Genomic DNA, 13,738 nt, shown 5'->3' with positions numbered 1-13,738 from the left:
TAGCTAGTTGTTTCAGCACCTTTTTTTTTTCTTTTGACAAGACTATCCTTTGCTCATTGAATTTCCTTGGTACTTTTGTCAAATCGATTGTATATATGTGCGGCTCTGTGGACTCTTTTCTGTTCTGTTGATCTACATGTTCTTATGCTAAAACTTGATTATTAGAGCTTTATAATCAGTCATGAAATCAAGCATGTCAGTTCTTCAGTTTTGTTTTCCTTTTTCAATATTGTTTCGGCTCTGCTAGATCCTTTGCATTTCCATATAAATTTAGAATTGACTCGTAACTCCGCAAAACACCCAGTGGAATTTCTATTGGGATTACTTTGAATCAGTAGGTGAATTTGGGGAGAATTGTTACCTTAATATTGACTCTTCTAATCCATGAACGTGATATCTTTCCGTTTATTTATGTTATCGTAATTTTCTCTCAGCAGTGTTTTGTAGTTCTCAGTATAGAGGTCTTGCAGGTATTTTGATAAATTTATCTATATCTTCATTTATAATATTACACATTATTTTGTTTAATTTCAATTCTCAATTACTTGTTGCTAGTATGTAGAAATTCGTTTCTGTACATTGGCCTTGTATCATGCAGCCTGGCTAAATTATTAGTTCTAGTAGCTTTACTATAGATTCCCAAGGAATTTTTATATACATGATTATGTCAGTGCTAGAAGACAGTTTTACTTCTTCCTAAATATAAGATTTCCGATTTTTTTTTTCTCCTTACTGCACGGGCTAAAACTTCCAGTACCGTCAGTTTACCATTTATTCCTTTTGTTATATAAATAAATCAGTATTCTCGAATACTGATTGGAATTCTTACCTATTATCTGGTTTTAAGTTAGGAATAATAGGAAACACTTAGGATTAGTTAGTAGTAGTCATGCCTGATGGAAAAATCTGAGGATGCAAACTTACTGTTATGTAATTGAGGCTTTAACATGAGTTTTTCTCACATGAAGTATGAAAATGATTTATTATACAGATGTAACTCAGAAAATGGGAAGCTGTGCTGTTCGTGCTTCTCAAACATTAGCATCCCGGTGGTCCCAGTGGGAGCAGGCAGACAGGGCCGCTCCCCGCTCTGCACTGCTCAGCCATGCTGGAGGCCGTTTGACACCTCTGAGAAGCTCCTGGTGCAGGATTTCTTTAAAGTTATGTCTGTCTCAAAATTTGGTGGTAGTGTTCGGTGCTGCATGTAATCCAGGTTTGCTTTATTATAAAGTGTATTAAATTACACCACAATTTGCCATTTTTTATAAGAAAATGTTATAATTATTTTTCATAAGAGTAGCTCCCCCCCGCCCCCCCAAGATGCAAGTGATCTTGTGATTTCACACTCCATGATTGCCTAGCATATGTGTGTCTCACGTCAGAGGCACAGGGGTTCAGAGCATGGCTTTTCCGTCACATACATGTAGTGTTGAGTCCTTGCTCTGCTCCTCACCAGCCGTATAAACTCTTGTTACTTCACCTTGCTACACCTCATCTTTCTCATTCATGTAATGGAGTTATGTACTTATTTTTGTTATGGGAATTAAATGAAATAATGTATGCTGTGCCTTTTGATGTAAGCAGCTCAGAAAATTGCAGCTGCTATTGTTACAGTTCTATATATAGATTTTTCAACTTCTTGAATACTGCCATGGAACTCGAGGAAGAAAATTAGTTTTGAGTTGAAGGCACTTATAAAAATAAGCATCTAATTAGAATAAGTTAATGGGTCCTTAAAAGAGCATTTATATATAATGCCGAGCACATTTCTAAGCATACAGTCTAATCTTCATTAGACACTTGATTAAACTTGCCCCTGACAGATGGGCATTCTTCGAGTGTGTACAGCTAAATTGGCCTGGGTAACCTACAGATCCATTAGGTTTTAAATAAAACTTGAGATTTTACTATATGTACACCTATTATTGTATATTTATACCTCTTATATTTATAAAGAGATATTATAAATTCACGTCCGTAATTTCATCACTTATTTTTTCAGACTGTTTTTATTGTGGTAACACATACATAACATGCAATTCACCATTTAACTGTCTGTTGGTGTGGCATCACTTACATTCACAGTCTTGTGCAAGTGTCACCACTCTCCATTTCCAGAACCTTTCATCGTCCCAAACAGAACATTCAAAAATACCTCTCCATTCTGCACCTCCACCCCCCATACCCGTGAAACCACCTGACTCAGACTGGGACTTGAACTCACTGTCCTTTAGTTGAGATCACATACCTGGTCTCAGGACTTAATGAAGCTCAGGTTCTTGATGTCTCGTCGCAGAAAGAATTCAGTGAGCGACAAAGTGATAGGTAAGAAGTGCATTTATTTAGAGAGATACACGGTCCATAGACAGAATGCAGTCCATCTTAAAAGGCAAGCATGGTCCTGGGAGAAACACACTCCACAGACAGAGTGTGGGCCATCTCAGAAGGTGAGAGGCCCTGAAATATGGCATGGTTAGTTTTTATGGGCTGGGTAATTTCATAAGGAAAGGAGTGGGGGTATTATTCCAACTATCTTGGAGAAGGGGCGGAGATTTCCAGGAATTGGGCCCCACCCACTTGTTGACATTTTTTTGGTCAGCCTCAGAACCATCATGGCACCTGTGGATATGTCATTTAGCTAATGTATTATGTTGAGCGTATAATGAGGCTCAGTGTCACTGGAATTTGAATCTTCCGCCATCTTGAACCTAGTTGGTTCTAACCAGGTTATGTCATATCCAACAGCTCTGTCATTCTTTTAAAGGTTGTGCCCTGCCCCGTTCCCTCCTGTTTCACCTCTGCCCAGCTTATATCCCCTAATGACCTCTATTCTCTTTTCCGTTTCTCTGAATTTTCCTATTCTAGTTACCTCATATAAGTGAATTATATGTCCTTTTGTGTCTGGCTTATTTGACTTCACATAATGTCTTCAAAGATCATCCGTTTTTTTTTTTTTTTTTTCGGTACTCGGGCCTCTCACTGTTGTGGCCTCTCCCGTTGCGGAGCACAGGCTCCGGACGCACAGGCTCAGCGGCCATGACTCATGGGCCCAGCTGCTCCGTGGCATGTGGGCTCCTCCTGGACCGGGGCACGAACCCACGTCCCCTGCATCGGCAGGCGGACTCTCAACCACTGCACCACCAGGGAAGCCCCATCCATATTTTTGATGTATCAAAATTTCATTCCTTTTTAAGGCTGAATAATATCAATTTTGTTTTTCCATTCATCTTTTTGTTTATCCATCCATCTGTTGGTGGACATTTGGGTTATTTCCAACTTTTGGCTATTGTGAATAATGCTTCCAAGGTAATTGGTATACAAGTATCTGTTTGAGTCCCTGCTTTCAGTTCTTTTGAGTATATACCTAGAAATGGAATGGAGAGATCTTGTGTCAGTCCTGGTATAACTTTTTGAAGAACCTACAAATTGTTTTCCACAGTGGCTGCACCATTTTACAGGCCCACCAGTAAGGCACAGGGTTCCAGTTTATCCATATCATTGTCAACACTTATTTTCCTTTGTTTTGATAATAGCCAACCTTATTGTTGTGAAGTGATATCTCATTGTGGTTTTCATTTTCATTTCCTTAACGATTAGTGACATTGAGCATCTTTTCACTTGATTGTTGGCTTTGTATCTTTACTTTGGAGAAATGTTTATTTGGGTTTTTTGTTTGTTTGTTTGTTTGTTTTTAATATTCTTGTTGCCAAAATATTGGCCCTCTGTGCTCTGGTGCTGACTAGAAATTCAGAGACAGCGTTTTGGAGGAAAGAGAAAGAGTAGCTTTATCTCTTTGACAGGCAAAGAGGGAACACAGCAGCGTAGCGCTAGTGCCCCCCTCCCTGGGGAATAGGGAGAGGTCTTATAGTCAGGGCTCCTGCTTTCGGGTAGGTGATAAGGATCAAGGCAGTGATGGGCTTGCATTCTTCTGATGGGTTGGCGGTGAGGTAAGCCCGAGTCAGCATCATCAGCCTTCAGGTTCCAACTGGTCTGGGGTCTGCATGCTTGTGGGCAGCATACCATCATTAATCATTAACTTCTCCCACTTGGAGGGGGTTTCAGTATCTACAGAACAGCTCAAAGATCCGTTTGTGTGTATGCATTGATTGGGACACCAGGACCTTGCCCCAAGGCTGCACTATTGTTTCTCTTGACTGTTTGTTTCTCCCTTGTCTCCCATCCCCTCCCTTCCCTAATTACCAACTGCTTGAATCTGCCCATTGGAAGTCGGGGAAGGTCATGGAGGCTGAATGAAGCCTATTTCCTATAATCAGAGAAATGGGGGGCACAGAAAGGCTTTGTTCCCTGGAGACCCACAGGGCCTTGCTCAGTATCATTCTGAATGTTACTCCTTATCAGATACATGATTTGTAAATATTCTCCTATTCTTGGCTTGTCTTTTCATTCTGTTGATAATGTCCTTTGATACACAAAGTTTTTTTAATTTTGATGATGTCCAGTTCATTTTTGCTTTTGTTACCTATGTTTTTTGTGTCATATACAAAAAATAATTGCCAAATACAATGCCATGAAGGTTTTTTCCCTAAGAGTTTAATAGTTTTAGCCCTTATATTTAGACCTTTGATCTATTTTGAGTCAATTTTTATATATAGTGAAGGACAAGGGTCTGTTTTCATTCTTTATGTCTGTCTTTAGGCCAGTACCATACTGTTTTATATATATATATATATATATATATATATATATATAAATTTATTTATTAATTTTTGGCTGCGTTGGATCTTTGTTGCTGCGAGCGGGCTTTCTCTAGTTGCAGCGAGCGGGGGCTACTCTTCGTTGCGGTGCGAGGGCTTCTCGTTGCGGTGGCTTCTCTTGTTGCAGAGCATGGGCTCTAGGTGCGTGGGCTTCAGTAGTTGTGGCACACAGGCTTAGTTGCTCTGTGGCATGTGGGATCTTCCCGGACCAGGGCTCAAACCCGTGTCCCCTGCATTGACAGGTGGATTCTTAACCACTGCGCCACCAGGGAAGCCCACCATACTGTTTTGATCGCTGTGGCTTTGTAGTAAATTTTGAAATAAGGGAGTGTGAGTCCTGTAACTTTGTTCTTCTATTTCAAGATTGTTTTGGCTATTCAGGGTTCCTTGAAATTCCACATGAATTTCATGATGGATTTTCTTGTTTCTGCAAAGAACATCATTGTGATTTTCATAGGGATTGCATTGAATCTGTAGATCATTTTCAGTAGTATTGTCATTTTTAACGTATTAAGTCTTTCAAACCGTAAATATGGGATGTCTTTCCATTTATTTATGTCTCCTTTAATTTCTGTCAGCAGTGTCTTATAGTTTTCAGCTGTAGGGGAGGAAGAAATTTTCTTCTTCCCTTCTGGGTTCTTCTGTCTGGTCTAAGAATTAAATTGACATGAGACAGATGAACAGGAGAAATTCAAACAAAAGTTTGATAACATGTACACATGGGAGAGACCCAGGAGAACTGAATAACTCGCCAAAACAGCCGAAACCAAACCGTCTCCTTAAATACCACCTTCAGCGAAAGACAAAGGAGGATGTTGGGGGTAGTGGTTTGAGACTTCAAAGGGGAGGAAGGCAACTCACATGGAGATGGAAAAGCCAATGTTTGGTAGACAAGTGTTTGCTAGACCAGGAGAGACAAAGGAACAGAGTGGACTCAGGGCTCCAGGCCCTGCCAACTTTCCTGCCACGCCCGGCCCTTATTCCTTGCAGACACATCTGGTGACAACTCTATTCTGGGAACAGGCCCTTTATCTAAATTCTTTAGGCAGCTGCGGAGTGGGGTGGGCGTGGTGGTAATAAGAAAGACTCTGAGTCTTCTGTTTCCTAAAAATAATCAGCCGAGATTAATTCTCATGCCAGAGGGACACATTTTCTGGTGGCAAAATCCCCCCCGCAGTACTGTATGTAAGTAGAGTATATCAGTCATTTGCCTCCTTGTTTAAATTTCTCCCTCGGTGTTTTATTCTTCTAGATGCTTGTTTACAGGACGGGCTTTAAGTAGTTGCCTTCTGCATTGATAGGAGTTTCTGAGGATTTGGTCATCACCCTCTTCCACCTTTACAAATGGAGATTTCCCTTATAAATGTAAATATCTCTTAAAAAGGGTAACTGTCAGTGTCAGTTTTCAGAGCTTCTGTTTCTGCTGTTTCTTAAAAATAGCTTAAAATAATCTTTATCCCAAAGAGGCATATTTTAGGTGGAGCATTCTGCTCCTCTTTACCAGTAACATTATGGAATGGATATTGAAGTTCACGTAAGGGTAATGACCTATCCCGTCTTTACACTGGCGTAGCAGTAAGCCTCAAGTGCGTAGGAAAGCTTGGACTGGGTCTTGGATATCAGTGACTGATCAGTACATAACCTTGTTTGTTATGTGTTTGTGTTAAAAACAACTGACATAATGTCGATTCATTAACATTGAACTTAGGACCAACAGCAGTATAACTCATGCCTGAACAAAACTAACACATGTGTTTTCTCAGTAAGCATAGCCTTCTTAGTCATAGGAACCAAACGGCACTTCAGCACTATGCTTGGGGGCCATTTTAAACAACAAAGTTACCAACAAAGAGCACAAAAAATGCAAAGAATGTAGCACTCAGTAGACCACTTACAGGGTACTTGTTTACAGTGTGAGAGCTGAAACAAGAAAGCAGAGCGTGGCCTGGTTCAGCCTCAGCTAGGAACTCGAGCATCCGGTGACTTAGAATTTTTACTCTCTGCATGTATCTGCAAAAGACTGCCAAGAGCCACATGTATTGATTTAAGGTCATAAATAAATTTTAGTGAGCAGTGGGCTTGCAAATGCCAAATCTGCAAATGAGAATCAACTGTACTTATAAGTAAAAACAACAACAAAAATCCCCAAGTCCAGCAAGTTTTCTCTCCAGCTCTTACTGCAAAACTTTGTGTTAAGCAAAGACAATCTGGGAAAAATTGCATAGTAGAGAGAAGAGAAGATTTGGAGGTGGGCCTAAGATTGATCTTAAACCCCCCAAAATTAGGTGAGATAAGCCAGTCACAAAAAGACAAATACTGTATATGAGGTACCTAGAGCAATCAGATTCATAGAGACAGGAAATAGAGTGGTGGTCTCCAGGGGTTGGGGGCAGGAGGTACGGGCAGTTGTTGTTTAATGGGTACAGAGTTTCAGTTTTGCAAGATGAAAATAATTCTGGAGATTGGTTGCACAACAGCGTGAATGTATTTAACACAGCTAAACTGTACACTTAAAAATGGTTAAGATGGTAATTTTATGTTATTTGTATTTTACCACTATTTAAAAAACCAAAAACAGAAGTGGCCAAAAAGCAGGTAGAAATGAAGAGAGTTGAACTCAGAGGGGAAAATAGGAGGAAAATACACTTAATTTCAGAAATGAAAACAAAATTCCAAGGTGTCCAAAGGAGAATAGAATCAAATAAAATTTAGTAAGGGGAGGCTTTGAAGAAAGCCAGAAAGATAACCAAGAGAAGGAAAACAAGATGAAGTAAAAAGGATCAGAAAAGGAGTGTTGAAATGAAAGAGAAAGAAAAACTACCTGTGTGTAGTGGTTTCCATGCAGTAGCAAAACAAAACAAATTAGCAGAATATTGAAATGCATAATCTCCTGCAAAACACCGAAAAATAAATAGACCTGAATCCACGTGTCATGAATATTCTGTTGTGGTCCGAACGCTGGTTGGAAAAGAATTTCCAGACACAAGGCAGAATGTAAAGGCAGGATTTATTAGACGGAAGGGTCGTGCCAGAACAGCGGGCCAAATTCCTAGTAGTCTGGGAGAGTCGAGCCCGAACTTGTGCTGTTGATCAGTTTTTATAGCCAGAAAACAAAGGGATGGTCCGAGGTAAAAATTTCATTTACTGATTGGTCGAGGCACATATACCTTCCTTCTGTAGGGTGGGAGTGGGGCAGGGCAGATGCCTTTCCTTATTTGGGACAGGTCCCGTTGCCCAGGTGGGTGTCACCCAGGTGGGCTCAGGAATTTCATAACCATGGCAACATGGGGGGGAGGGCGAGTAAGAGTCCGGTAGGGGGTATAACACTGACACTTTTTCAAGCAGTGTCGTCCTTGGTCCTTGAGGCACCATTGTCCTTGGAGCACCACATATTCTATTTCATGAATAGACATGAAATAGACACTTTGTACCTGGGAAAGTTTATGTGCAATTTTCCTAGTAAAATTAAAGAAAAATCCTCAGGATTTCTAAGAAAAAAAAATCAACTCACAAGGGCAACATTGTTAGACTTTTTAAAAATCATACAAAGCAAGGCAGGAATGGAGGAACATTAAAAACAAACAAACAAACTCAATGAAAATGTATGAACTGTCCACTGAAAAAAGAAACACACACACACAACGTGAGAGTTGTGAGTTAAGTTCTATTTGGGGCAAAATGCGGACTATAGCACTGGAGACAGCCTCTCGGGTAGCTCTGAGGAACCGCTCGCAGGAGCTGGGGGGAAGGGTGGTATTCTATACGATGTCAGTGAAGGGGGCACGTGCAGTCAAGCACACACTGAGGCAGAGGCTGGCTGCTGGTCCTGAGGAGCAGACGTCACCAGTGATGATGGTAGTGCTTTTCTAGATACGAGGAGATGCAGGAATCGGGCTCATCACATTGTCTCCTGAAAATATCTAACCATCTGAAGACCTGTTCTGCCCGTTTTTCCCAGGGCACAGAGGGCGTCACTCCTGATCTCCACCCTGAGCTCCTTTCAGGGGGTTGAAGGTCAGCAGCTGCAGCGGTTTGTGACCTAGTCCTTGTAGAGGCAGGTGGCAAGTGCCAGTTTGTAGTTGGCAGAACCAAGGAATTTATATTTAGCCAAAATAGCCTTTAGAAAAACAGTTACGGAATCTGTACCCTGAGCTCTTTTGAGAAATCCACTCGTTGCCAAGCTTTGACCAATTAAGAGGTGAGAACGTAAACATCAGCGAAGGGAAAAATGGTGAACATGTAATATTGTAGGTCTGTGGAGAGAAGGTGTGGGCTAGGGCAGAGAATAAGGCACAAACATGTGCTGATGAATAGAAATAATGTAATTAAGAAGGAAGAGAAAGGAAAGTAGAATTTCTCATAGATTACTGCGTAGGCAATAGGTTGGACACGTAAAAACTAATAAATTGTTTAGTAAAGGAATGAATAAGGAAGTGGGGGCTAGGGGCACTTGAAAATTTAAGTACACTGAAACAAAAATATAAACCCTCTTAACAAAAGAACTAAAAATCAAAGAGCAAGGAATTCACATTAACTGGAGAAAGAAACACGGGAAATATACACACAGTTATCAAACAACAAGATATTTTTGAGACAAAACGTGTTAGTCATATCAATAAATGTGAATGGATCTAACTCACTATTAAAAGAAAAAATTTTAATTTTCCTCAGAAAGCAGGATATAACTATATCCTAAAACAGTGATTCACAAAGGCTAACAATGCGTATTGAAAGATATACTGAGCAAATGGAAACAATAAAAAAGCAGATACTGATCGTGCTATTAGACAAAGTAGGATTCGTGCCAGAAAACATTAAATCCAACAAAGAATCACTATCACTTTTTGTGATAGACAGAATGCCTCTGTCTTCCCCCAGTGATGTCCACGCCCTAATCCCTGGAACCTGTGAGTATAATATACACGAAATGTCAAAAGGGACTTTGCAGATGCAATTAATGTTACAGACTTTAAAATATGGAGCTGACCCTGGATTATCTTGATGGGCCCAATCTAGTAGCACAAGTCCTTAAAAGCAGAGAACTTCCATGGCTAGAGTCAGAGAGATGTGCTAAAGTAAAGTGTAAGAAAGAGACATTCAGAATGTAAGCCTTGAGCTGCCATTACTGATTTGAGGATGGAGGGGATGTGAAAAGGAATGCAGGAAATGAATGCCCTCAAGGAACTGAGAGGCTCCCAGCTGATAGCCAGCAAAGAGATGAAGGCCTCAGTCCTGTGACCTCAAGGAGCCGTACGTATTCTGTTCCTCAGCCTTGATCATCTCAATCGATTTATCTTCACGTTTAACGATTCTTTTCTCCTGACTGATCAAATCCGCTGAACTTTTCACTTTGTTTTCTAGTGAGCTTTTTGTTTCAGTTTTTATATTTTTCATCTTGAGAATTTCAATTCACTTCCTTTTTTAAAATTTCCATTTCTTTGTTGATATTCTGTATTTGGTGAGAAATTGTTCTCATAATTTGTTTTAGTTCTTAAGACACGCTTTTCGTTAGTTTCTTGAACATATTTAAAATAGTGGCTTTAAAGTTTTTGTCGAGTAAGTTCAGCGTCCTCAAGGACTTCCTCAAGGACAGTGCCTATTGATTTTTTTCTTCTATTAGTCATACTTTCTTGCTGCTTTGCATGTCTCTTTAATTTTTTTTTTTTTTTTTGGTTAAAACCTGGGAAGTTTTAAATAATATAATGTGGTAACTCTGGAGATCAGAGTCTCCCCTGGATTTGCTGTTACTACTCTTTGTTGTTGTTTGTTTAGTGACTTTTGTGAATTATTCTGTGGAGTCTGTATTCTTTGTTGTGTGTAGTCACCCAAGTTTCTGCTTGGTTACTTTAGTTAATAACTGGACGACGATTTTCTTAAACACCTAGAACCAGCAAGTCTCCCAGTCTTTGCTGAGGGGCTGTGTGTGAGTGGAGACATGAGTTCAGCACCCAGGCTGGCACTGCAGTGCTGCCTTCTCCTGCACTTCCTGCTCGTGCAGACAGAGCTTCAGGGTCAACCACAAGTGGACATTTAGGCCTCTCCTGTCTTTCCTGAGCATGCACAGGGCCTTCTTCATTCCCAGGAATATGTGGAAACTTTTCAGAGCACCTGTGGACATCTCATTCCCTAGGTTTCCGTTTTAATCTTTTTAGTTAGTTTATTTCTTGCCTGATATTGACTAGCTCTTGTGGCCATGAAGTTCATTGGTTGCCTGTAATTTTTTGACAGACACTCCTGCGGAAAAGGTATTTTTGCACTGTGTGAACTCCAGTTCAGGCCAAACACAGACAGTCTTGCAAATGGGCTCTTCCATGCCATTACCAGGCGGGTCGAGTAATGGCAGTTCTCTGGGAAGGAGACTCTGAAAGAACTTCAGCCCCTTTCTGCTTTCGCAGGTGGCTACCAGGCTTATGACTTTTACAGGCCATCTACCATGCACGAGAGAGGAGGGATTGGTACTAGAGCAAGTCGGAATGCCACAGTGCTCTGTGCTCTTACTGAGATTCAGCCGTTTTTCCTGAATAAATGCTCCTAGATTGTTGCATGCCTCTGGTTAATTTCCAGAGTGTTGAAAAAGTTGATTCTGACCATTTATGCCAGTTTTCTCGTTGCTTTTAGGGGGGAAAGGATTTTCAGAGGTTCTTATTCTGTTACCTTTACTGATGTCATCTCTTTGGCTTAATTTTTATTTTAAAACTGACACTATAGCTAGTGTGGAATATGTAGCATTTAGGTCAGCCCAGGGTGGTCACCACTGACATGATTCTCGAAGTAGTAACTTAAGTTCTTATATATAAATATATACAGTTTCCTTGGTCTTTATAAACCATTTATCTTTTTAATATTTTTTCTTTGTTTTGTAAGTAGCTGTGATTAAATAGTCTAACTCTGGGTCATGCATCTCAACAGAGTGGGAAAGTGGTTAAGGATTTTCTTTTCTTTTCCTCCCCCAAAATGGGGATCAGGGGAGGGGAATGTTAATTTCTCCTGCTGTCTCTGGGTCATGTTCCTCTACTGCTCATTGGTAGTTGGCAGCTGTACTACCTCATGCTACAAGCTATTTCTTATCAACAGGCTACTGGGAAGTAATATGTTTCCTCAGTGTAAGGATATTGTCTCCAGGTCACTTAGGCATCAAGTACCATGCTCAAACCTAGTAGAAAAAGATTGTGTACGCTCCTTTACCTGCTACTAATAAACTTCTGTTACTATGAAGGAGTCACTTCAAACTTATTTAGCAATGAAACTTTTTTTAAATAAATGAATGCTCATGTGAAACCCCGTATGTAAAATGGATACATGCAGGGGTTTTTATTTCAAATGATGCCTATAGTCGTTTTTTGTGTTTTTTTTAAAATAAGTTTATTTATTTATTTGTTTTTGGCTGCATTGGGTCTTTGTTGCTGCATCCAGGCTTTCTCTAGTTGCAGCGAGCAGGGGCTACTCTTTGTTGCGGCTTGCGGTCTCTAGAAAACAGGTTCAGTAGTTGTGGTGCACGGGCTTAGTTGCTCCGCGGCATGTGGGATCTTCCTGGACCAGGGCTCAAGCCCGTGTCCCCTGCATTGGCCGGCGGATTCTTAACCACTGCGCCACCAGGAAGCCTATAGTCTTTTTGGTCCTCTCTTGCCAAGCTGCTTCTTCCAGTGAGCTCTAAAGGCACTCTTTCAGAACTGAAGAGTTCCCTAGAACACAGTCCTAAAGTTTATTTCCAGATTCATCTTTATATGCTAGGTAGGATAATGTGTTGTTATTCTACTTTTTTTATCCTGTCAGAATTCTAAAATATACTCAACGATCATGTGAAATAAGATGAAAAATCTCCTTAACATTCATGATGTTTCCCATCTATTCCTATCAATTCCAGGCAAAGGACAAACTGAAACACTTAACTGTACTTAATAGGAATCTTCCTTTTGGCTCTCGCCAAACATAGATTTCATCCCTTTTTTTATTCTGAAATTTTATTCCTTAGAGACCCAGTTCCAATCATTGTTTTCCTTGTTTTCGGTCGTCCTACTATAAAGTTCATATGCTATCCTTTCATATTTCATACATATCCTTTCATACTATAAAGTTCATACTTGAGTACAGGGAAGTGTACGATGTTTATTACCACATCCTTCCACAGAGAGAGTTCTATATGACAGTTTCTTCAGTGCTGTTAGTACTCTATTTCAAGAATATTATCAGTTATATAGACTTTTCTAGGCTGTGGTATAATCTATTTATAAGATATACACAGCTGACCCGTGAACGGTATGGTGTGAACTGCTCAGGTCCACTTACACATGGCTAATTTTCAGTAGCACATATTACAGCACCATGCCATCCGCAGTAGGTTGAATCTGGATATCGCAATGGGCCGACTGTAAGTTCTATGCAGATTTTTGGCTGGGCAGAGGGTCAGTGCCTCTAACCCCTGCGTTGTCCAAGGGTCAGCTATATAGTATCTCATTACTTCTGTGAGAAAATGTTCCAAGTTCTCTGTTTTAACAACAGGTTAACATAACCTGATGAGTTTCTTGGTTTTGGTTTTTGTGTATGTATATTAGTCTTAATGTAGTTTTCAGTTAACTTTTTATATTTGAGTATAACTGAACATAAACCTTTTATTGGACCTAGCAAAGAGTCTCATTTGTTCACTTACCAATGAAAACTTTCAAATGCATTGTCTATTTTGTGTTTTTGTTCTCAAATAGTCTCATAATGAAAATTTAGATGATGTGTGCCTAGGATTATATACTATATGATTACATATTAAATTAAAATTTCTCTTAGGTCATTTTTTTAGATCATTGTCATACGCTAGTAACCCATTGAGCATAATGGTTCTGTGCTTTTAATGTCAACTTCAGAAGTATATTTTAACGATTTATTTTTATTTTTGCTTTTAGATCATTTGGGGAATATTTTTCATCTTAGTTGCATTGCTGTTTATAATTTCTCTCTTCCTGTCCAAGTAAGTACAGTAGACACATTTTCTAAAGCACTAACACACATCCTATGATCTTATACATTTTCCA

The 13,738-nt window shown here is 39.9% G+C and overlaps 1 protein-coding gene across 4 annotated transcripts in view; it reads left to right on the top strand.

Annotated features, from left to right (window-relative positions):
• Positions 1-13,738, top strand: part of LMBRD1 (LMBR1 domain containing 1) — a 116,478-nt gene that overhangs the window by 69,870 nt on the left and 32,870 nt on the right. For all 4 annotated transcript variants that reach the window (XM_019929261.3, XM_019929259.3, XM_019929260.3 and 1 more), the window contains exon 10: positions 13,610-13,674. In XM_019929261.3, the coding sequence (XP_019784820.1) occupies positions 13,610-13,674 (65 nt within the window). The remainder of the gene's footprint in view (positions 1-13,609; positions 13,675-13,738) is intronic.

Source organism: Tursiops truncatus, chromosome 12, assembly GCF_011762595.2.
Source record: "Tursiops truncatus isolate mTurTru1 chromosome 12, mTurTru1.mat.Y, whole genome shotgun sequence".
NCBI lineage: Eukaryota > Metazoa > Chordata > Mammalia > Artiodactyla > Delphinidae > Tursiops > Tursiops truncatus.
Note: the sequence above shows the minus strand (reverse complement) of the source record. Positions and strands in the feature narration are given on the sequence as shown.